General features: G+C 43.0%; 1 protein-coding gene across 1 annotated transcript in view; it reads left to right on the forward strand.

The window, feature by feature from the left end:
- Positions 1–26,253, forward strand: part of BMP2K (BMP2 inducible kinase) — a 341,088-nt gene that overhangs the window by 201,126 nt on the left and 113,709 nt on the right. The window contains exons 6-7 of the mRNA XM_069742721.1: positions 14,220–14,301; positions 26,090–26,222. Of these exons, the coding sequence (XP_069598822.1) occupies positions 14,220–14,301; positions 26,090–26,222 (215 nt within the window). The remainder of the gene's footprint in view (positions 1–14,219; positions 14,302–26,089; positions 26,223–26,253) is intronic.

Here is a 26,253-nt window from a genome sequence, read left to right on the forward strand (position 1 = left end):
TATAAAGCCATTTCTAAAGCTTTGGAACTCCTGAGAGCCACAGTGAGAGCCATTATCCACAAACGGCAAAATCATAGAACAAGAGTGGCCTGCCTTTCAGGAGTGGCTGGCTGACCAAAATTACCCCAAGAGCACAGTGACGACTCATCCAAGAGGTTACAAAAGAGCCCCAAACAATATCCAAAGAATCGCAGACCTGGCCTCAGTTAAGGTCAGAGTTCATTACTCCACTATAAGAAACTGAGCAAAAATGTCCTGCATGGCAGAGTTCTAAGATGAAAACCACCTCTGAGCAATAAAAGCATTACATTTCATCTTAGTTTTGCCAGAAAACATATTGATGATTCCCAAGACTGTTGGGAGAATACTATGTGGACTGCCAAGACAAAAGTTGAACTTTTTGGAAGCTGTATGTCCCATTCTGGTGTAGAAGTAACACAGCATTTCAGAAAAGGAACATCATACCAACATTAAAATATGGCAGTGGTAGTGTGATGTTCTGGGGCTTTTTTCTGCTACCGGACTTGGAAGACTTGCTGTGGTAAATGGAGCCATAAATTCTAGTTCTAACCAAAAATAAGGAGATAGTTGATACCAAGTATAAACATATATTAGACTGCATATGGTTCATGCTAGCAGTGGCATACCGCAATCTTTGGCTACTTGGTCAAAGTCACTCTGTTTCCCCAGCCTATTATAGACAATGTAATTAATTTTTTTTCACGGAGGCCTAGCTCTATAAAATTTGGTGCTTTTTCTTCATATGGCTTCATGAGATATCCATGCCATTTTATATATATATATTTTTATTATTTTTGTTGCTTTTGTTTTGCAACTGAGTTTGGTGCTAAAATACAGGTAAGGCCCCTTTCACACGTCCGTGTATGTGTGGCATCCGTTTTCACACATACTGGAGACTTTTACATACCACACCCATTATAATCTATGGGGCTGTGCACATGTGACCCACACGTAGACTTGTCCGTCTTTACCAGCTGTGACATCACTAACATTACCGCTCTTCAGAGATTCCAGGTCTCGCATTGTAATCTGCGTGACCCCGCGACTGAAGAGAGGTAATGTTACTGATGTCACCCCTCTCTTGAACCACAGGGTCTCTTGCTGTTCAGCGTGACCCAACAGTGGCTGTAGACAAAAACTATGGAGCGTCAGAACGAGGCTCCATACCCTTTGTTTGTCAGAATTGCTGGACTGCATCGGATTCGATGGAATACGATGGACATGCGTGGGATTTGTTTTTCATTTTTGAATAAAGTGGTGAATGGGGTAGAGTGTGGGAAATCTTAATTTCATTAATGTATTTTGTGTTTTTTTTTCTTCTGGGAAAGTACTGCGGGTGCCTGATAGACACCTCTCCATTACTAACACCAGGGATTGATGTCCGCTGTATTTTTGGGCACTACAAAGCTAACATCAACCCCAAAAGCCTTTACCCTAATTTCCAAAGCAACAGGGGAATCTGGAAAAGCGAAGATGAGGTGCCAGAAGTTGAACATTTCCTGTGATGCGCGTTCGGGAGTGGCTGCCGCCTGGTATTTTTAGGCCTGGAAGGACCCAAAACCAGAGACTTTCCAGCCTGATAATATCAGCACACAGCTGTCTGTTTTGCCTTAATAGTTATGTGGCTTAATAGCTCTACAAGCTAACTATTATCTATCTACTCAGTATCTAGCTATCTTTTATCTTTGCATGTCTTTAACACTTGGTTCACTCACCTGCTTCCCGAGGTAGACACAGGAAGACTTTATAGTAAAGTCTCTGGGTGGTTTATTGCTTCATAAACCATACACATATATATATATATATATTCCATGTGTTGAAATCCGGAGATGTATATGCCATACGCTCAATGTTAATTTTCCGATAGGCGGCCTAGTGGTGCGAACAGGCTGCTTCCTTCTCCGTTGATCGTCGGCCAGTCGCGTAATTGTCCGGATGATAGGGGGCTGCAGAGAGCAGTTCGCTCCAAAGATCACAGTGGGTGGTACTCGTGACCTTCTTGGACTGTGATATCAGGGATTTGTGAGATTAACCCCTTACTGACATCGGACTTACTATTACACCGATGTCAGTATTCCCAGTTTTGATGTGGGCTCCGGCGGTGAGCCCACCTCAAAGCCGGGACATGTCAGCTGTTTTGAACAGCTGACATGTGCCACAATAGGCGCAGGTGGAATCGCAATCCACTCATGCCTGTTAACTAGTTAAATGCCGCTGTGAAACTCTGACAGCCGAATGTAACAAGAGCTTCCGGCCATCCGTCCTGAAATGCGCGCATCGGTGACCCCCGTCACATGATCGGGGGTCATCGGTGCGTCAGCATGACAACCAGAGGTCTCCTTGAGACCGCTATGGCTGTTGATGCCGGATTGCTGTGAGCCCCACCCTGTGGTCGGTGCTCATATCAAGTCTGCAATTCATCTACATAGAGGCGATCTGAGCACCACCTCTGTGTAGCAGAGCCGTTCAATTTGTGGCAGCTTCTAGCCTCCGACGGAGGCTATTGGAGCATGCCAAAAGTAAAAAAAAAAAAAAATGTTTTTAAAAATATGAAAAAAAAAAAAAATCTAAAAGATCAAATCACCCCCCTTTCGCCCCATTCAAAATAGAATGAAAACAAACTCAAACATAGAAATATTTGGTATCACCGAATTTCAGAATTGCCCTATCTATCAATAAAAAAAAAAGGATTAACCTGATCGCTAAACGGCATAGCGAAAAAAAAACCAAAACCCCAGAATTACGTTTTTTTGGTCGCCACGACATTGCTTTAAAATGGAATACCGAGCGATCAAAAAAATCGTATCTGCACAAAAATGGTATAATTAAAAACATCACCTCGGCACGCAAAAATAAGCACTCACCCAACCCCAGATCACGAAAAATGGTGATGCTACGGGTCTTAAAATGCCACATTTTTTTTTATTTTTTTTTAGCAAACTTTGGAATTTTTTTTCACCACTTAGATAAAAATGAACCTAGACATGTTTGGTGTCTATGAATTCATAATGACCTGGAGAATCACAATGGCAAGTCAGTTTTAGCAAATATTGAACCTAGCAAGAAAGCCAAACAAAAAATCAGTGTGGGATTGCACTTTTTTTTGCAATTTCACCACACTTGGAATTTTTTTCTCGCATTCTGTTACACAACATGATAAAACGAATGGTATCGTTCAAAAGAACAACCCGTTCTGCAAAAAGTAAGCCCTCATATGGCCATATTGACGGAAAAATAAAAAAGTTATGGCTCTGGGAAGGAGGGGCGCGAAAAACAAAAACACAAAACTGAAAAAAGCTGCGGGGGTGAAGGGGTGAAGTCCTGACAAGTATTGAATCTCTGACAGACTGGTCTACTCTCAGCACATATGGAAACTTTTGGGTTTCACATCATGCAGGATAACAACCATTGCGAAACCTATCTCCCCTCACATGTGGCTCCAATGACCCTGTCACACACTTAAAAAAACAGTTATTTCTAAAATGCATTATGTTCCTTTACATGGTACACCGATGCCCCATGGAGGACACACACGGATGTCACACGGATTGAAAAAAAAGAACAAGGATTATGAAAATGGAACGTCCCACACAGATGTGTTTTTATGCACAGGTGTGAAGGGGGCCTAAGAAAGATGCATGTGAAAATAAAATTTGGTACCACAATGCTGATTTCTTTAGGAGAATTTCTAAACAAATATAGAAAAATATTTAGAATTGAGAGTCCTCAGTGGTTGATGGCTTTCCTGTATCAAAATGGAGGATACCAGAATGTACCAAAAATCTTTCCAGTAAACAAATACCGTATATACTCAAGTATAAGCCGATATTTTCAGCCCAAATTTTTGGGCTGAAAGTGCCCCTCTCGGCTTATACTCTAGTCAAGGTGGGTGGCAGGGTCGGTGGGTGAGGACTGAGGCATACTTACCTGCTTCCAGCGATCCTGACGCTCCCCGCCTGTCCCACGGTCTTCGGTGCTGCAGTTCTTCCCCTCTTCAGCGGTCACGTGGGACCGCTCATTAGAGAAATGACTATGCGGCTCCACCTCCCATAGGGGTGGAGCCGCCTATTCATTTCTGTAATCAGCGGTAACGGTGACCGCTGATAGAGGAAGAAGCTGCGGCACCTAAGACAGCTGTCCGGGGGAAGGAGCCGGACGCCGGGACCAGGTAAGTATGTAATATTCACCTGTCCCCGTTCCAGCCGCCGGGCGCTGCTCCATCTTCCCGGCGTCTCTGCGCTCTGACTATTCAGGTCAGAGGGCGCGATGACGCATATAGTGTGCGCGCCGCCCTCTGCCTGAACAGTCAGAGCGGAGAGACGCCGGGACCGGACGCCGGGAGCTGCAAGCAAGAGAGGTGAGTATGTGTTGTTTTTTTTTATTGCAGCAGCAGCAATGGCACAGCTTTCAATGGAGTATCTATGGGGAAATATGAACGGCGCAGAGCACTATATGGCAGCTATGGGGAGATATGAACGGTGCAGAGCACTATATGGCACAGCTATGGGGAAATATGAACGCTGCAGAGCACTATATGGCACAGCTATGGGGCAATAATGAACAGTGCAGAGCACTATATGGGGCACAGCTATGGGGAAATATGAACGGTGCAGACAGGGCCGGCTCCAGGTTTTCGAGGGCCCCGGGCGAAAGAGTCTCAGTGGGCCCCCCCCTTTAACACATACCCTAATTTATGATGCACAGATACGGCAGAGAAATGTATAGTACAATGCCAGATTTCACTTCTTACATGAGTGACAGCTATTGTAGATTCTGCAGTGTATATATACAGGAGGAAAGGTGCTGTGCAGTGTATATATACAGGAGGAAAGGTGCTGTGCAGTGTTTATATACAGGAGAGGTGCTGTGCAGTGTATATATATACAGGAGGAAAGGTGCTGTGCAGTGTATATATACAGGAGAGGTGCTGTGCAGTGTATATATACAGGAGGAAAGGTGCTGTGCAGTGTATATATACAGGAGAGGTGCTTTTCTGTTTTGAGTTTTTCTATGAAACAAAGACTTTTCTACATAAACAACGTTGTTTGGTTTTGCGGCCCCAACAGATCTGTGCTACAAAGTAACAGGCGGCTCGGGCATTAATGAGGGACCTGATGCTGAATCCTTTCCACAAACCTTAATGACCCAATTAGTGCCCTATCATTAGAAGCTCATTAAATGCCTCCCTGTCCCAAGCAGTCATGTACAGTATTGGGGGGATCCTGCAGCCCACCCCCTGACTGCTCCATACCATGCACTGCCCCCTGTCGCGCTCACTATTATCCTATGCATTTCTCCGTCATCGTTACCCCATGTTACACTTGTCACCCCCCACTACAGAGTAGCAGGGCAGCCAATGTCACCCCCTCCCGGACCCTAATGGCAGCAGGAAATGTCTGCTCCTCTATTGGGTTGGAACCTGATTTAATCAAGGAATAATGTGGATTTGTTGCCGGTGGCTGCAGGGGAAGGGTTAAGTGATGCCATGTCCTTGGTGGGAGCAGTGGCAGCTGCTGGGACCTGGACAGAGACAACCAATGTTGCTGTGACTGCACAGTGTGATGTGGAGGAGAGAAGCTGAGACGCAGAAATCACCCACATGCCAGCACTGGGCAGAGTCCCTCCAGTCACCAGCCTGGGGCCACGGGGCCCCAACGTACAGCCCACAGCTTAGTGTTATCCATGGCAGCAGCTCCCCTTCCTCCTGGCATCTGGTTAACCCCATTTATGCGGGTAGGATTGTTATCTTTAAGGTTCAGCAATAGCCTTCATACAGATGGGAAGGGGTTAAGCTTCTTCCTACCCCACTGGTGCAGGTTTGGTGCAGCATGCATGTATTCTGGGTGAGCTGGGCGGCTACAGGCTGCACCCCACCAGCTGCTCCTCCAGACATCACCCACATTTTTAGGCAGCGGAGACAGACAGCAGCAGACTGAGCCACAACTGCAAGATACCTTTGCACTCAGGCACTAGTAGGACGGAGCTCCGGAATCTGCCTGATAAACTTCAGCACTGTCTGCAGCCACCCAGGGGGAGAGCAGAGAATGTGCTCTCTCCGCCCACAATGTCACACTGGCTGCCTTCTGTTAACCCCTATGTGTGCCTGCCTGGCTGCACTGACTGAGTGAGAAGATGCTTGTGTCAGAGCTGGCACATAGGGGTTAAGAGAACGCAGCCAGCAGTGACTTTGTGGGGGGGAGAGAGCATGTTATCTCCTGCTCTGCTCTCCCAGCTGTATCTATGACAGCTAAGTGGGCCCCCCTCTCTCCCCAGGGCCCCGGCATTTGCCCGCTGTGCCGGGTGCTGACGCCGGCCCTGGGTGCAGAGCACTATATGGCACAGCTATGGGGAAATATGAACGGTGCAGAGCACTATATGGCACAGCTATGGGGAGATATGAACGGTGCAGAGCACTATATGGCACAGCTATGGGGCAATAATGAACAGTGCAGAGCACTATATGGGGCACAGCTATGGGGAAATATGAACGGTGCAGAGCACTATATGGCACAGCTATGGGGAAACATGAACGGTGCAGAGCACTATATGGCACAGCTATGGGGAAATATGAACGGTGCAGAGCACTATATGGCACAGCTATGGGGAAATATGAACGGTGCAGAGCACTATATGGCACAGCTATGGGCAATAATGAACGGTGCAGAGCACTATATGGCACAGCTATGGGGAAATAATGATCTATTTTTATTTTTGAAATTCACTGGTAAATGCTGCATTTCCACCCTAGGCTTATACTCGAGTCAATAAGTTTTCCTAGTTTTTTGTGGCAAAATTAGGGGGGTCGGCTTATACTCGGGTCGGCTTATACTCGAGTATATACGGTATGTTAATTTCCGTCCTTATAAAGGACCCATCAATAGGTCATAAGTGACCATTTTTTCCTGTTATTTTATTCTGGTTGCTATTTATTATTCTGCCTTTTTGTTTTTTTTAAATCTGCTCCAGAAATATGAGTCTTATAATTGAGTGCTAATTTTTATGGCCTTCATAAGAGGGTCTGGTTCACAGGATTCTCTGGGGCATGTCTTGACTAATAATTATCTTAATTATCTTGTGAGACAAGGCTTCTTAGTAAAGACCATAAAAACTAGCACTAAAAAAATATTCTCATATCTCCAGAACCTTATGGTAGATTTTTTTTTTTTTAAAAAGAAAAAAATTGCTTACGTAGGGGGAGCAGCGGGAATGAAGAGCAAAAAGTGTTCGCTTTTCACCTGGTGACACGTCAGCTTTTTAACCCCTTAGCGACCGCCGATACGCCTTTTAACGGCGGCCGCTAAGGGTACTTAAACCACAGCGCCGTTAATTAACGGCGCTGTGGAAAAAGTGAATAGCGCCCCCCAGAGTCGGATTTTCTCCGGGGTCTCGGCTGCCGGGGGTAGCTGAGACCCCAGAGAACATGATTCGGGGGGTTTTTAACCGACCCCGCATTTGCGATAGCCGGTAATTAACCGTTTACCGGCGATCGCAAAAAAAAAAAAAAAAAAACGCGATCTCTGTTTAACTTCTCTGTCCTCCGATGTGATCGCACATCGGAGGACAGAGAAAAGGGGTCCCAGGTAGCCCCCCAATACTCACCTGTCTCCCCCGATGCTCCTCGTGTCTCCCGGTGGGCGCCGCCATCTTCAAAATGGCGGGCGCATGCGCAGTGTGCCCGCCGGCCGGCACCGGGAGAATCTTTGGGGTCTCGGCTGCCGGGGGTAGCCGAGACCCCAAAGAGCATGATCGGGGTCAGTGTTACCGACCCCTGTTTTGCGATCGCCGGTAATTAACTATTTACCGGCAACCGCAAAAAAAAAAAAAAGTAAAGTGTAATTCTCTGTCCTCTGATGTGATCGCACATCAGAGGACAGAGAAATAGGGGGATTCGGGGACCCTAGCATACTCACCTGTGTCCCTGGGTCCTCCTGCTGCTCCTCCTGGCTGCCGGGGAAAAGAAAATGGTGGGCGCATGCGCAGTGCGCCCGCCATCTGTCTCCATCTGCTGGCCGGCAGGAGAACAGCAGTTGGGGCTAAAATTAGGGTTAGGGCTAGGGTTAGGGGCAGGGTTAGGGCTAGGGGTAGGGCTAGGGGTAGGGTTAGGGGTAGGGTTAGGGTTAGGGCTAGGGTTAGGGCTAAGGTTAGGGCTAGGGCTAAATTTAGGGTTAGGGTTGGGGCTAAATTTAGGGTTAGGCTTCTTTCACACTTACGTCGGTACGGGGCCGTCGCAATGCGTCGGCCCGACATACCGACGCACGTTGTGAAAATTGTGCACAACGTGGGCAGCGGATGTAGTTTTTCAACGCAGCCGCTGCCCAATCTATGTCCTGGGGAGGAGGGGGCGGAGTTACGGCAACGCATGCGCGGTCAGAAATGGCGGATGCGACATACAAAAAAAACGTTTCATTGGACTTTTTTTGTGCCGACGGTCCGCCAAAACACAACTGATCCAGTGCACGACGGACGCGACGTGTGGCCATCCGTCACGATCCGTCGGCAATACAAGTCTATGGGCAAAAAACGCATCCTGCGGGCACATTTGCAGGATCCGTTTCTTGTCCAAAACTACGGATTGCGACGGATGCCAAACAACGCAAGTGTGAAAGTAGCCTTAGGGTTAGGGTTGGGGCTAAAGTTATGGCTAGGGTTGGGGCTAAAGTTAGGGTTAGAGTTGGGATTAGGGTTAGGGTTTGGATTAGGGTTGGTATTAGGGTTAGGGTTGGCATTAGGGTTACGCTTGGGATTAGGGTTAGGTTTGGGATTAGGGTTAAGGTTAGGGTTGTGATTAGGGGTGTATTGGGATTAGGGTTAGGTTTGAGGTTAGGGTTGAGATTAGGATTAGGGGTGTGTTGGATTTAGGGTTTTGATTAGGGTTATGGTTAGGGTTGACATTAGGGTTGTTTTGGGGTAAGGGTTGTGATTATCGTTAGGGTTAGTGATTAGGATTATGGATCAGGTTGGGATTAGGGTTAGGGGTGTGTTGGAGTTGGGTTGGAGCTAGAATTGGGGGGTTTCCACTATTTAGGTACATCAGGGGGTCTCCAAACACGACAGCCAATTTTGCGCTCAAAAAGTCAAATGGTGCTCCCTCCCTTCTGAGCTCTGCCGTGCGCCCAAACAGTGGGTTACCCCCACATATGGGGCATCAGCGTACTCGGGATAAATTGGACAACAACTTCTGGGGTCCAATTTCTCTTGTTACCCTTGTGAAAATAAAAACTTGGGGGCTACAATATCTTTTTTGTGAAAAAAAAAATATTTTTTATTTTCACGACTCTGCATTCTAAACTTCTGTGAAGCACTTGGGCATTCAAAGTTCTCACCATACATCTAGATAAGTTCCTTGGGGGGTCTAGTTTCCAAAATGGGGTCACTTGTGGGGGGTTACTACTGTTTAGGTACATCAGGGGCTCTGCAATCGCAACATAATGCCCACAGACAATTCTATCAAAGTCTGCATTCCAAAACGGCGCTCCTTCCCTTCCGAGCTCTGCCGTGCACCCAAACAGTGGTTTACCCCCACATATGGCGCATCAGCGTACTCGGGATAAATTGGACAACAACTATTGCAGTCCAATTTTTCTTGCTACCCTTGTGAAAATAAAAACTTGGGGGCTAAAAAAATCTTTTTTGTGGAAAAAAAAATATTTTTTTTTTCACGGCTCTAAGTTATAAACTTCTGTGAAGCACATGGGGGTTCAAAGTGCTCACCACACATCTAGATAAGTTCCTTAAGGGGTCTAGTTTCCAAAATGGTGTCACTTGTGGGGGGTTTCCACTGTTTAGGCACATCAGGGGCTCTGCAAACGCAACATGGCGTCCGATCTCAATTCCAGCCAATTCTACATTGAAAAAGTAAAACGGCACTCCTTCTCTTCCAAGCTCTGCGGTGCGCCCAAACAGTGGTTTACCCCCACATATTGGGTATCGACGTACTCAGGAGAAATTGCACAACAACTTTTGTGGTCTAATTTCTCCTGTTACCCTTGTGAAAATTAAAATTTGTGGGCAAAAAGATCATTTTTGTGTAAACAAAAGCGATTTTTTATTTTCACGGCTCTACGTTATAAACTTCTGTGAAGCACTTGGGGGTTCAAAGTGCTCACCACACATCTAGATAAGTTCCTTAAGGGGTCTAGTTTCCAAAATGGTGTCACTTGAGGGGTTTCCACTGTTTAGGCACATCAGGGGCTCTCTAAACGTGACATGGCGTCCCATCTCAATTCCAGCCAATTCTGCATTGAAAAAGTCAAACGGCGCTCCTTCACTTCTAAGTTCTGCGGTGCGTCCAAAAAGTGGTTTACCCCCACATATGGGGTATTGGCATATTCAGGAGAAATTGCATAACAAAATTTATGGTTACATTTGTGTTTTTACACATGTGAAAATAAAAAAAATGGTTCTGAATTAAGATTTTTGCAAAAAAAAGTTAAATGTTCATTTTTTCCTTCCACATTTTTTCAGTTCCTGTGAAGCACGTAAAGGGTTAATAAACTTCTTGAATGTGGTTTTGAGAACCTTGTGGGGTGCAGTTTTTAGAATGGTGTCACACTTGGGTATTTTCTATTATATAGACCCCTCAAAATGACTTCAAATGTGATATGGTCCCTAAAAAAAAAATGGTGTTGTAAAAATGAGAAATTGCTGGTCAACTTTTAACCCTTATAACTCCCTAACAAAAAAAAATTTTGTTTCCAAAATTGTGCTGATGTAAAGTAGACATGTGGGAAATGTTATTTATTAACTATTTTTCGTGACATATCTCTCTGATTTAAGGGCATAAAAATACAAAGTTTGAAAATTGCAATATTTTAACAATTTTCGCCATATTTCCGTTTTTTCATAAATAATCGCAAGTAATATCGAAGAAATGTTACCACTAACATGAAGTACAATATGTCACGAAAAAACAATCTCAGAATCAGCGGGATCAGTTGAAGCGTTCCAGAGTTATAACCTCATAAAGTGACAGTGGTCAGAATTGCAAAAATTGGCTCGGTCATTAAGTACCAAATTGGCTCTGTCACTAAGGGGTTAAAGGGTTATTCTCAAGTTCTAAAAGGGAACCTGTCAGGTCCCCCGTGCCCACGGAAACAATAGCAGTTGTGTCTGCATATGTAGACCACACTGCCTAACAGTCCCTGTGTTATATTACACACACAAACAGATCTTTGAAAAAGTATTTCTAAGGTCTTTTTATGATATGTAAATGTGGTCTTTGACTAGTTGATGGGGAATTAGTGTCCCCAGACTAGTTGGCCAATTTAGCATGTTATCACGCCCCCTGGCATCACTGTCCTTCGGAGAAATCAAACATGAAGAGCTTTGGGTGATCTCTGACTTCCTCTTCATGTTCAATTCGACAGGAGTCGGGGACAGTGACGCTCATGCTGTTGGGCGCCGGCATCACGTGTCGCAACAACAGCACAGAAGCCCAAAGAGAGAGGTAAGTATAGGCTTTATTATTTTATGGGGTCCAAGCGATGGGTATGACAAGAAGTTGTCCTAGTAGTGGACAACTTCGTTAAGCTGGCTTGGTCACTGGAATCGGCTATCTTCAGTGCCCTTGTGTTCTTCTGATGCTGCAGATGTCCAAGTGCCAAAGAGCAGAGTTTGGACAATGGCATAATGACGATGCTTGCCAGCTAACCACCTGCTTTAAGCAGAATGGTGGGATCCTAAAAAGCAATCATGTAGCAGCCTTATTAAGGAAAAAAATTGATTACTGTTTTTAGATGTAGGCAGTTTTCTTTTGTTCTTTTCGACGTGTAGTGGTACACAGAAAGACATGGATCCAGTTTTTTGTATTTTTTATGCCGTTATCCTTACATTTACACCATACTTGCAGATGATTAGAAGATGTCAAACATTATGTGACTTCTGCTCTTCCTGCTGTTTACATTTCTCTACTAGTGATGAGTGAATATACTCGTTACTCGAGATTTCTCGAGCATGCTCGGGGGTCCTCCGAGAATTTTTTAGTGCTCGCAGATTTAGTTTTTCTTGCCGCAGCTGAATGATTTACATCTATTAGCCAGCATAAGTACATGTGGGGTTTGCCTGGTAGCTAGGGAATCCCCACATGTACTTATGCTGGCTAACAGATGTAAATCATAGTAACGAGTATATTCGCTCATCACTATTCTCTACCTTTTTGTTGTCACATTTTTTCCTTTAATATCGGGTAACTGTGTCCTGCAGATTTGGCAGCAAATGTTCGTGCCTGGCCTCTCAATAATTCTTATGGGCAGTTATCAGAAGATTGAAAACATATTTGCTTTCTTTAAACCTTGCTAGACATCAATGTCTTCAGCATGTCACATAATTTTGATGTTGACTCTGATGAAATGTTTTGAAGATGTACCTGTCTGATGTCAGGAATAGTGTAGTATGGAAAATTCTCCTGCAGTACTTGATATTTACAGTATTTTTGACCTATAGGTTTTGGTACTAGTGTAAATCACATTTATTAATTTAAAGAGGGATTTCAAGGCCAGCTATAAAATTAACCAGTTTAAAACCAGGTTGATTTCCTCCTTTCTGACCAGGCACATTTTCAGTTTTTTTAGCATATGTTTTTTAAAGAACTGTAGAGTTTAAGTCCTCTCCCTCTCTGAAGACGCAATTTGCATATTAAATTTCTCAGAGAAGCATTGCATGGCGAATAAGCCTCCTTACATTGGCATGCCAGGGCCGGTATGTCACGCTTCACAAGGAGAAACCTTACCCCCTTTGACCCCAGCCTTAAGCCTCTCACCGAGCCAAAACAGTTCTCACACTTTGCACAGACGAGGTGCAATACCCCTGAAACACTGTGTCTGTAAATTGAGATTCTGATTTGGCTTTTCTCCTAAGGCTGCCGTCACACTAGCAGTATTTGGTCAGTATTTTACCTCAGTATTTGTAGCCAAAACCTGGAGTGGGTGATAAATGCAGAAGTGGTGCACATGTTTCTATTATACTTTTCCTCTAATTGTTCCACTCCTGGTTTTGGCTACAAATACTGATGTAAAATACTGTCCAAATACTGCTAGTGTGACGGCAGCCTAAGTCATATTGCAAGGCTCGTTAACAGGTCGATAATGACTTGTAGGATTGCTGCTTCCAACAGGTGGCACTTTAGAGTTCAAGTCCTCTTCCTCTCTGAACAGGCAATTTGTATATTAAAGAGCTGTTTTTATCGCTATGATATTGAAATACTTTTTGCATTCTTGTTTCATGAAATGAGGGGTTTAAGTTTTATGTTATTTTCATGCTTTTTTTTTTTCTTTTTTCCGATATCAGTGGGAAAATAAAAGAAACACGTAACTGTTTTTAACATTTTCCTATGACCACAAAAATACATTTTAAAATTTGTTCCCCTGTGTGTAACTATTGGTTTTCTATATTTGATTTATTTTTTGACTGGGGTGTTGCTTGTAGAAGCGATTTGGATTGCCAGTGCATTAAAAAAAACTAAAATCTTATCTATTTTCATTTATTTCATACAATGTAGTCCTTATTAGGTTATAAAAGACCTTTGGGGAACATTACAGCAATTAAATACTTTTTTTTTTTACCTAATTTCCCCTGTAACACTGTTAGTACAGCGGTCATATGGACACCAGTTGTCGTAATGCTATCGGTGCTGCTGAGTCTTAGCAGACCCAGATGTAGTGTATTTGATTATAGTAATATTAAAATGCCCCAGTGATCTTTTAGGTCCCTATGGGGCATAAAATATCAATAATTAGAATAAAGACAAAATTAAATGAAAGCAAAAAAAGCGTGGTCCACAGCTTCTTGTATGCCCTATCTATAGAAAACGTATTTTCCCTGTACAAACTGTAAAGAGAAGGGAAAGCAATTTCAAAAGGATTTGAGGGAAAAATGATATTTAGTTTCTTGACATTTTTCTCTTATATCGACAAACAAATTAAGAGTATGACTATAACAATGCTAAAACAGTAAATTCCTATGTACCATGAAAAAGGATGCAAATGAGAAAAAAAAGATGATATAGATTTCAAATTCCATGTACTAAAATAAAATATGAAAATGTGCTTAGTGCCTGGTCATCATACAAGAACTGGTCAAACTAAAAAAAAACCTCAAATAATATCATAGTATGTGACTGAAACCTCACACTTATTGCATTGGGAAATGCTGCCCTGTCACTTCTAATGCAATGACACTGCTTTATTTGTACTGTCTTCCAGATATACCACTCTCTCATACAGAGCGCCTGAAATGATCAACCTTTATGGGGGAAAACCAATTACCACAAAGGCTGATATATGGGTAAGAAATGGATCATATTAATATAGATGAGGATCATTTGTTGCACTGACAAGTAATGCTATTTTTATCTTGATGTTCATATTTCTGTGATTTTTTTTTCCAGCTTTAATTCCTGGTTTTGCAAACTTTTGGTATCTCTTGAGAGGGCACACTGAATATTTGACATTGACTCTCCTAACTGGCTCTGGTATTGCAACAATTTTAACACTTTTGCTGTATAAAGGTGGAACCTGAATTAAAGGGAATGCGTCAGTAGGATAAAAAAGTGATACTTTGATATACGGTATGCAGTCTGATGTCTTATTCCTGAGAATTGCATGTTTTTCCTAATATGTAAATGAGCTGTTAAGCTCTATGGGTCAGACACCGATCTCCCCGAGCGTCCATCTCCACAGCTTATTTTAAATGAAAGAGGGCATTAGTACTGTAAAACATGTAATGACTGACAGTCTGCTCTTTCATGTTTCACATGTCTCACACTGGTAACTCCCCTCTCATTTAAAATAAGCTCTGGAGGCAGATTCTCAGAGAGATCTATTTCCGGCCTATAGATTTTAACTACTAATTTAAATCCTTTACCAACTTAGATATATAGTTACGTCTAAGGTGGCCTCCTCCTGTTTTCTCCGGGCTCTGGTGATGAGCTGGCAACTCATCTTATCTGGTGATGAGCTGGCAACTTTTCTGGCACATGTCAGCTGATCCACCCCTGGCTGTTAACATGTTAAATGCTGCTGTCAATCTTTGACAGCGGCATTTAACACGATCGCAACGGAAGCGCGTCGGTAATCCCACCCATCGGCGCCCATGTCACAAGACCGTGGATCGCCAATGGGTTGGCATGACAACCCGGGGTTTGCAGCAGACTCCTGTGGTTGTCATTGCCGGATAGCTATGAGTGCCGCTCAGCAGTTGGCGTTCATAGCAAGTGAGCATTTCTTCTACACAGAGCATGGGTCTTGGGAAATGGTGACTTTTTTTTAATAGAAACTTTGGATTTTGTTTCACCACTTAAATAAAAAAGAACCTATGCATGTTTGTTATCTATGAACTCGTAATAACCTGTAGAATTATAATGTCAGGTCAGTTTTAGCATTTAGTGAACATGGTAAAAAAACAAAACTTAAAACAATTGTGGAATTACTTAATTTTTGCAATTTCTCCGCACTTTGATTTTTTTTTCCCGTTCTATAGTACACTATATGGCAAAACCAATGGTGTCGTTCAAAATTACAACTCGTCCCTCAAAAAACAAGCTCTCACATGGCCTTATTGATGATAAATAAAAAAGTTATGGCTCTGGGAAGAAGGGGAGCGAAAAACGGAAGCTCAAAAACGGAAAAACCCCAGGATGTGAAGGGGTTAAATACCTAGAAAAATGTGGATTTCTTGGAAATAAGACATTGGATCGCAGATATCAATTTGTTCCACTTTCTATAACCTACATGCCCATACAGAAGGCTTGGAGGGTAGATTCTATTGATGGATTCCTTTTTATGGATTCCATTGGTAGTTTTGAAATGCTTTCAATACATTTCAAGTCTTATTCAGTGGGTTTTTGCAAATATTATTTAATGGTACATTTTATTTTGTTACATTTGGAAACCACAATGGAAAAAAAAAATCCTGAAAAAATGCCACTGCCAGACCATGCTAAGAAATCTAAACATACGACACAAAAACACAAATTTATCATGAGTGATTTTCTAAAAATCAGTTTTGTTTGTCGTTTTGTTGCCTTTATTTGCATTAAATTTATCAAAGTGTCACCCAATGTTTGATAAATTTGACGCAGGATTATATACAGTACCAAGCAGCCAGACCCTTACTAGTATGTAAGTTATACCCTATTCAGGGGTGTATATAGAAGTCATAGTGCCTCATAGCAAAATATTTGGTGAATTAGAACGGGTCTCAGCATGTTGGAGCAGTCACAGAATGGCATACATCTCAACTTTTAACAACAGGGAGAAGTGACATATACTGTAGTTCGAACACAGTATTTATGACCTTTTCTATTGTCACCCAACTACGATTCCGTTTTCATGACATGAATAGCATATGTTGTCTCCCAAAATGTCCTCTCACACAGTATCATTCCCCCACAGTGAATTACCTCATATAATTTTTTCCACAGTACCCCTAACACGTATATGTACATGACCTCATAATGCCCTAAGCAAGGTATAATGATCCCACAGTGCCCCTAACACAGTATGTCACTGCCACAGTTCTGCCAAACACACTAGGATATCCACCATAACTCTTCAAAACACATTATTTTTATCTCCCCATTGCAACCATAGTATGATGGCTTTAAAGTGCCCCCCCCCATACAGCAGGATGCCCACCCAGAATGCTGGCCCACAGTACTCAACGAGGTCTGATAGCTCCTATAGTCCACCACACACAGGATGATGCCCCCACAGTATGGTGGCCTACACATCTCCTTCAGAGTATATCTCCCAAATGGTATTAACACCCCACTATCCTGCCACACAGTATAATGATTCTACAGTCCCAAACACAGTATGATGACTTTACACAGTCCTTTACACAATATGATGATCCCCAGAGTCCTCTATTCAGTATGAAAGCCCTCGCAGTCCAGCACACACAGTGTAATGTCTCTCACCACATAGTATGATGTCCCCCACACACAGTATGATGACTTTACACAGTCCTTTACACAATATGATGGTCCCCAGAGTCCCCTATTCAGTATGAAAGCCCTCGCAGTCCAGCACACACAGTGTAATGTCTCTCACCACATAGTATGATGTCCCCCACACACAGTATGATGACTTTACACAGTCCTTTACACAATATGATGGTCCCCAGAGTCCCCTATTCAGTATGAAAGCCCTCACAGTCCAGCACACACAGTGTAATGTCTCTCACCACATAGTATGATGTCCCCCACACACAGTATGATGACTTTACACAGTCCTTTACACAATATGATGATCCCCAGAGTCCCCTATTCAGTATGAAAGCCCTCACAGCCCAACATACACAGTGTAATGTCTCTCACCACATAGTATGATGTCCCCCACACACAGTATGATGACTTTACACAGTCCTTTACACAATATGATGATCCCCAGAGTCCTCTATTCAGTATGAAAGCCCTCACAGCCCAACATACACAGTGTAATGTCTCTCACCACATAGTATGATGTCCCCCACACACAGTATGATGACTTTACACAGTCCTTTACACAATATGATGATCCCCAGAGTCCCCTATTCAGTATGAAAGCCCTCACAGCCCAACATACACAGTGTAATGTCTCTCACCACATAGTATGATGTCCCCCACACACAGTATGATGACTTTACACAGTCCTTTACACAATATGATGATCCCCAGAGTCCTCTATTCAGTATGAAAGCCCTCGCAGTCCAGCACACACAGTGTAATGTCTCTCACCACATAGTATGATGTCCCCCACACACAGTATCATGGCTCCACATCTGCCTTACAGAATATTATGACGCCAAGATTTTCCTATAACTAAAATTTTCCTCTTTATTATGATGACTAAAATGTAAGATTTAGCCCCTTATAATTGGAAGGCTTTGTTTTCATGGTCAGATCTCCATGAGGTTCTTGTTGGTTTAGCTACTTCACTTCCATTATGGTCATCTAGTAGGCACTGTCACATTCTGACCTGGGTTGCTATAACTCTTGAGAGGCAATACATAGAAGTTTACATGTTTGTTTTTTTTCCCTCTGTGGAGCCTCTGGCTGTCATGGAGCCATGTAGCTATGATTTTGAGATGTAAAGCAGCTTACTGTATGAAAGCATCCCTCTTATATCAGTCAGTATTGGGTTAATATTTGTTCCGACCTGTGAGACAGCGTTTTCAGCTACTGTATAATATAGTATGGGAAGATAATTATTCTTTGAGAATGTACAATGCTGAGGCACTGGAATCTTTGAGATGGGTTCATATGAAGGGAGAACATTCCTTTCTTGATAGGAAAGAGCCTTAAAGTGCTCTTATGTGACTGATACATGAATACTGTGCACATGCATGTGGAAAAGTACCAATTCCATACCATGTCATAGCTTTCTGAAGAGAGAATGACTGTATCATGTTGACCAAAAGAAAGGCTATAGTAATACATATGTGTCTACATAGTTATACAGGTTGAAAATCATTTTAAACAACCCCAACTTTCCAACCTTTCACCTTAGGTGAGACCTCAGTCTCTTGTGATAATCTATAGAAAACCGTTTGCAAGATATGTGCCAGGACCAAGATTCAAAGCAAAAATTGATTTAAAAACCTTATTAGGTACAAAGCATTAAAATTGACATCGGTACAGGCCGATTGCATACCCGTTACACATAGCGTATGGCTTCAGGGGTGTGGTTTACAGAGCAAGAGGTACAGAGCTATTGAATTTTACATATTTAATCCAGAAAGGTAGGCAGTGTTTATAGAAGATATACAACAAGGATGATACAAAATGGGAACAAAACAATACGGTATATACAATTGCATGGAATAAAAGCAATAAAGAAAATGACTAAACTTGTTGTCACGGAAATGGTTCAGATCTCAGTGGAGGGACACACTCTGATTAGGAAAACTGAATACTCGCACAGCAAACTAGGTCTTTCAAAATGAACAAGAACAGAGACCCAAACTTTCATTTTTATTAGCTCAATGCTACACCCATATACCCCCCTTGGTAAGCTCACATTGGGGCTGGTTGTGAGATGTGCTAGGTCCTTCAGGGTATGTGCAGATGATCAGTATACTCTGCGGGTTGGACTCTTTGTAGTTGTGCAGTGTCCAACCCTCAGCGTCCAGATGCAACAGCATAGTGGATGGGATTTCAAGAAATCCCATACCCAGTATGCGGCATGTCTCTCCAGACCGCAGCATGTCAATTTCACCAATAGAATGTATCGGATGCGGTGAGTCTTCATGGTTCAGTGAACACATGTGGATTCACCTGCGTTCAATTGATGGCATTGCTTTGGATGCAGCGACATGCGCTGCGTTCAAAGTGCTGCCACTTCCGCATCGTGTGCACCCAGCCTTAGAATTTTATGAGATCCCCAACTTACAGGATATCGTCCCTCCATGGAGGTCCCATAGGTAGATATTGTTGTCATGTTCCCTATCGTTATTTTATCTGTTATACAGATGATACATGACATTTATAGTACCATAAAGTGGACCAATATTAAGTTGGAGGGGTTCTAATGGCCCTACGGTGATGTGAGTAATGTGATGTGAGTGAATGTGTGATGTTCGTCCCTTCGCTGCAACGCCAAAAATATATCTCCCTTAATATCTGGATACCGGAGACAAAAAGTCTCACAACAGTTCGGGTATGTGCACACGATGCGGAAAACGCTGCGGATCTGCAGTGTTTCCGCAGCTGGGGGTCCGCAGCAGTTTCCCATGTGTTTACATTACAATGTAAACCTATGGGAAACAAAAAACGCTGTGTACATGCTGCGGAAAAAAAACACGCGGAAACGCAGCGGTTTACATTCCGCAGCATGTCACTTCTTTCTGCGGATTCTGCAGCGGTTTTACAGCTGCTCCTATAGAAAACCGCAGTTGTAAAACCACAGTGAAACCTGCAGAAAAACCGCTGTAAATCTGCGATAAATCTGCAGCAAAAACGCAGCGTTTTTGCCCTGCAGATTTATCAAATCCGCTGCGGAAAAATGCGCAGTGGACCATTATACGTGTGCCCATAGCCTTCTTTGATCAGAGGAAGCTCCTGTTCCTCCCTGCCTCTGCATAAACAAATCTCAGATTTAGTGCCGCCTTCTCCAAGCATTTCTCTGCTGTAATTACCTGGTCACAGCAGGGGGCCTCTACTCTAATAACGATTGAAGTGTCAGCTCTTTCTCTCATTTCCCTTGTTTTATTTAGTTTCTCTCTTCTCAGCCACAATTAATCCGATATGGTGAATGTAATGGTAACCTGTCCCCTTCCTGGAGATGTCTGTATGGATTTAAATTTTTCTCTGATATTCTAATTAATTTCACTTTGGTTGTGCTTTCTTTAGCCTTTGATTTTTCCTGTGAGATTGAGTCCTCCTGTGCCTCCAATGTTCTTTATTAATGGATGTATTATCATAATCCCTGATGCATTTGTGGATTATTTTTAACAATGTATTTGATATATACATGATTGATTAGGGTCTCGCAACACTGTCACTCGTGCAATTTGCTCACCCACCAGTCTTTGTGTTAGTATTTTGGAATCTTTTAACTGTTTACACTTTCTACATAGTTAGAGTGGCTGTATAAAGCTGAACTAATCAAAAGTTTTCAAAAAGCTTTCTTCTATCTGTTCTGAAATCAATTTTCAGAGTGAGTATACCAGCCTCATCAAAGTCAAACAGATGAATGTATTAATCTCTGTAGTGTGTGGACTCTGATGACAGGATGTTGTAGTTAATGAATAGGTTTATACATGGTCTCTGTCTGCAATATTTTCAACGTATACAGAGTTGTTCATTAGAGGAGATCTGTGTCCTCAGCACATTGTGAAAATGCAAGCTGCCATAAATCGCTCCTCTAAAGTGAGCCTGCTGCCCAACTCTGCAGCTTCTAATCAGAGGCTCCGTCTTGTAAAAGGACCTTGGTGGACTTTGACTCCTCCATGAACCTTTCCAGATGCAACCGCTGTATGAATCATTGTTTATTATGCCGAATGTGCAGTGATCTTATAATGCCCTTTGCTGTCAAGCAAAATGGTTCCCAGCCTCAGACCCTCTGCCAATCCAGATAAAAAGTGGATTGGCGGCATGAAGAAAACATTACCAAGAGGTCATTTTCTTTTTATGTTGTACATGGCTCCGGACTGTACTTTGGGAAGCGCAGACCTATGAAATGAATCAGCTGAGCTGTATGTAATGTAATTATAGAGGTGACATATCTGTAAATCAGGCCTATTTGGGTTTTACAATGTGTTCTTTCCCGTACATGGTAATTGCTGGATTTCAGATGCTTGTGAGTCTGGCACGGCTTTTCCCCTTTCAGCTGAACTGATTCCTGTTCCTGCCAGCAAGTTTGCGAACACAAAGGCTGGTTCCGCGTTGTCTTGTAGATTGATCAGCTGTTAAATGACTGTTGCTAAAACTTGCTTACAGACCGCCAAACAAGGGTCCCTTGTGACCTCAGCAGTTACTGCTTTCATACATTTACCGTATTTAGCCTTGAAAATCTGCTTGATCTCAGGAGGCTGCAACTATACATATACCAATGACCATAATCAATAATAACAGCAAGCTAGACTATATGGCCAAAAGTATGTGGACCTACCCCCTCCTAATGATTGACTTCAGGTTTGTCAGCCAAACCTGTTGTAAATAGGAATTTATTTATTACGCTTACATAGCGCTAAGGCCGGCGTCACACTAGCGTATTGCATCCGATGCGAGATCATCGGATGCGATATGCTAATGACCCTCGGCTCCTGCTCGCAGCAGAGCAGGAGCCGAGTGTCATGCGTCTGTGCTCCGATTCTCTCGCACAGGGAGGATCGGAGCACAGCTGCGGAGTAGGCGGAGAAATGAATTTCTCCATCTCCTCCATTGCTGGGGTCCGCTTATAGCGCACATCACTCGGATGTTATCCGAGTGGTGTGCACTGTCTCACTCGCACCCATAGGCTTATATGGGTGCGAGTGAGCCGCGAGTTTTCCTCGGTCCGAGACAATCGCAGCATGCTGCGATTGTCTCGGACCGAGGAAAACGGCCGACAAAGTCGGCTGCTGGGAGCGGCCCCATAACTTAATATTGGTCCGAGTGCAATGCGATTTTTTATCGCATTGCACTCGGCCGTTTTAAACGCCAGTGTGACGCCGGCGTAAGGCTATGTGCACACGTTCAGGTTTTTTCGCGTTTTTTTTCGCGCTAAAAACGCTATAAAAACTCATTAAAAACGCATACATTATGCATTCTATCATTTAGAATGCATTCTGCATGTTTTGTGCACATGGATGCGTTTTCTTCCGCGAAAAAAACGCATCTTGGTTAAAAAATGAGCATGTTAATTATTTTTGCTGATTTTCTGCGTTTTTCCTGCAACTCTATGTATTTGGGAAAAAACGCACAAAAAACGCATCAAAAACACGTGAAAATCGCTTTAAAAACGCATGCGGATTTCTAGCAGAAATGTCTGGTTTTTGTCAGGGAAATTTCTGCAAGAAATCCTGACGTGTGCACATACCCTCACACACATCATTATCACTGAACCCATTGGGGCTCACAATCTGGATTCCCTATCAGTATGTCTTTGGGTAGTGGGCGGAAACCGGAGAACCCGGAGGAAACCAACCTAAACATGGTGAGAACATACAAACTCCTAGCAGATGTTGTTTTTGGTGAACCCTTTGAACCCAGAACCGCAGCAAAGGAATGACGCTAACCACTGAGACACCGTGCCTCCCTAAATAGGTGCATAAAATCAGTGACACAGCCAGTTTACACAGTGACTTTAAATTAAAGTTTGCCGTAACTGCGCTATGTAACTGTCAGTACTATTCTAGTGATGTGGGAGCATCTAGGGGAAACTACAGCCCTGCCTCAAAGTAGTACACCACACAAACTCACGGCACAGAGCAAGTGCAGAAGCATAAAAGTCACATAATAATAATAATAATAATCTTTATTTTTATATAGCGCTAACATATTCCGCAGCGCTTTACATTTTGCACACATTATCATCGCTGTCCCTGTTGGGGCTCACGATCTAAATTCCCTATCAGTATGTCTTTGGACATGTCTTTCACATGATGAGGGCAGCCTGAAAAGCTGATGTGTTCCACAACTACATTCACCCCCCCTCAGGGAGCAGAAAGCAGACTACAAGTTAGATGATTTCTGTAAGTTTTCTCCTCTTTATTTTATACTGTTTTGCATAAGTTGTATGTCTTTTTATTATCATATTTTTATACCTTTTTCTTGTAAGCACTGAACATTTTTCTATTAAAGTATAAACTTTAATAAGTTGAACCTTGAATGTTCTAAAGAATCCATAGCCTACAGGTGTGTGAACCTTATGAGTGATAAACATATTTTGATTAGTTATTTCTGGGACTCATCGCCCCTGTATTCGATGAGTGGTGGCAGCGTGTATGAGCGGGTGTGTGGCCTGGGTCGGTGTGTGATTTATGCTCCCATTACAGCATAGGACAGAGGTTGAATGCTGGACTGAGAGTGGGGAGATAGATTAACCCTTGCAGGCACAACCCAAAGTCATGTGTGAGAGCAGGCACATGACGAATAAGTGACACCACGGAGCAGCGATCCGTGACAATTGTTAATCTATCAGAGAAAACCCACGCAAACACCGATAGAACATACAAACTCCTTACAGATGATGTCTTTGGTGGGATTTAAGCTCTGCAAGGTTACTGGGCTAACTACTGAGCCACCTGGAGTGGTATAAAACACTCTACCACTGGATTCTAGAGCATCGCAAAAGTGTTTGTTTCACTAGGCTGACAATCTCATGGAGGAATGTGAGTTTGGCGGGTGCCCTGAAAACTCTACCTACTGGAATTTATAGGGCCTAATCTAAATTTGGAAGGTGAACTGCTATGATGTTGAACTGAAAGCTAATGTCAATGTTACAGCAGTCAAATACAAAAGGGAACCTGTCAGCAGGATTGTGCACAGTAACCTACAGCCAGTGTCAGGTTGGCGCCGTTATACTGATTACAATGATACCTGAGTGATGAAATCCATCTTGTGGTTGTTGTGTAATCTTTATTTTCAGTTGTGAGTTAATGATATGTACTGTACAATTTTATATAGTAGATTTTTGGCTCAAGGGACATGTGCCTTCCATATCTGATTTTTTATTTTTATTTTTAAAGCAATTCTCAATTTTAAAAGTTGTCCACTTTTGAGGTGTTCATGGATTTGCCAGATTTATTGATTTCAGATAAAATATGGTTCAATTGTGCCTGAGCTCTGCTTTACAGCAGTACCTTTCATATCACCCGATTCCCAAACTTTGCTGATAAAATACCTTTGTAATCTCTCCATTTTCATATGTAAATTACCCCGGTCAGATGGGCGGGGCCTATTCGCTGTCTCTCCCCCACTCCTCGGCGTGCTTGACGTAACGAGATCTGTGAATAGCGCAGATGCCGTACAGTTTCTGCACGTGCACACTGAAGTGGCCTCTCACTCCTGCGCAGTGTGCTTTGCCCAACTGTGGCCAAAGCATAAAATCACTATTGCGCATGTGCCGGCATTTTTCAAGACGTTCTGTGCCCATGCAAGGGGGCATAGAACGTAATGAAATTGTATATAGAGGGCATTTCCTCCAGAAATAGATTTACACATGGATATTATCAGCAACAATGTGTACTTTTTCATATATTACAACAACATATTGGTATTAGGGGAGATAAAGGTGCAAATGTTGTGAATAGACATTCATTATTTTCCCCACCCTCAACAGTTTGACTATTGCGCATTGCTTGTAGTATAGATTTTACATTCTCCCACATTTGGTAGAGTGAGGCTATACATTGTAATGCTACTTAGGAGATGTGCACACGTCAGGATTTCTTGCAGAAATTTTCCAGACAAAAACCGGACATTTCTGCCAGAAATCCGCATGCGTTTTTTCACGTTTTTGACGCGTTTTTCGTGCGTTTTCCCCCAAATGCAAAGAATTGCGGGAGAAACGCAGAAAATCCGCAAAAATAATGAACATGCTCATTTTTTCCGCGAAAAAAACGCATCCATGTGCACAAAACATGCAGAATGCATTCTAAATGATAGAATGCATAATGTATGCATTTTTAATGAGTTTTTATAGCGTTTTTAGCGCGAAAAAAAACGCAAAAAAAACCTGAACGTGTGCACATTAAGGAGACTTTGTCACCAGCTTTTCACTATCTCATCTGATAGCAGCACAATGTGCTACTATCAGATGTGCTACTTACTGGGCTGCTTGCACTTATAAACAGTGTTTTATAAGCAGAAGAATATCACTTAGAAGACTAGTAAACCTGCTTCCATGTAGACCTCCATATTCACAAGCGCTGTATAACCACACCACTGATTGATAGCATTCTGTGTACACTGTGCATAGGCAGAAAGATGTCCATCAGTGGTCTGGGCAAGGATGTACAAAGCTCATCTTTGAGGGTGTGTGCAGACGGTCAGTAATTGGCAGCGCTTTGGACACAGCACTTGTCCGCTGTGTTCAAAGCGCTGACGGCTCTTAAATGCAGGTGATTCCGCATGTGTTCATTGAACTGTGTGTCCAGGTTCGTGTCTCTACAAGATAAATAGACATGCTGCGGTCTGGAGAGACGCGCCACATGTCCGTGTCAGCAGGTGATCCGCGGGCATCTGTGGACGCATAGTAGGCACGGAATTTCTTGAGATCCCATCCACTATGCTGTAACATCAGGACGCTGCGGGTTGGACGCTGCACATGTACGCAGCATCCAACCCGCAGTGTTTACTGAAGTGGTGCAGATAAAACCGAGATTTACTCAAATGCACAGCAAGTAGCCCAGTAAGTGATACATCACTGGAATCTGGGTCTCTCTTCCTGCATTATGTTGCTCTCAAACCTACAAAAACCCGGCGACAGATTCCCTTTAAGAATAAGATTTAGTAGTCTTTTATACTGAGCTACCCACTTAATTCTCAGCCCTCTAGAAATGTTCTGTATTTTGTTTTGTATCGCAGCACTATCTGTGTAAACTGGCAGTAATTTGTCAGCCTGTATGTCACTTATGGGGAATCATTCTATTTTATATTGTTTTTCAGGCCCTGGGCTGCTTATTATACAAGCTTTGCTTTTTCACCCTTCCGTTTGGAGAAAGTCAGGTTGCTATCTGCGATGGGAGTTTCACCATACCAGACCATTCTAGATTTGACCACAAGTTGCATTGTTTAATTAGTAAGTCCCTGTTGTTAATCATTCTAAAGTA

The sequence above is a fragment of the Ranitomeya imitator genome, chromosome 1 (genome assembly GCF_032444005.1).
Source record: "Ranitomeya imitator isolate aRanImi1 chromosome 1, aRanImi1.pri, whole genome shotgun sequence".
In the NCBI taxonomy this organism is placed as follows: Eukaryota; Metazoa; Chordata; class Amphibia; order Anura; family Dendrobatidae; genus Ranitomeya; species Ranitomeya imitator.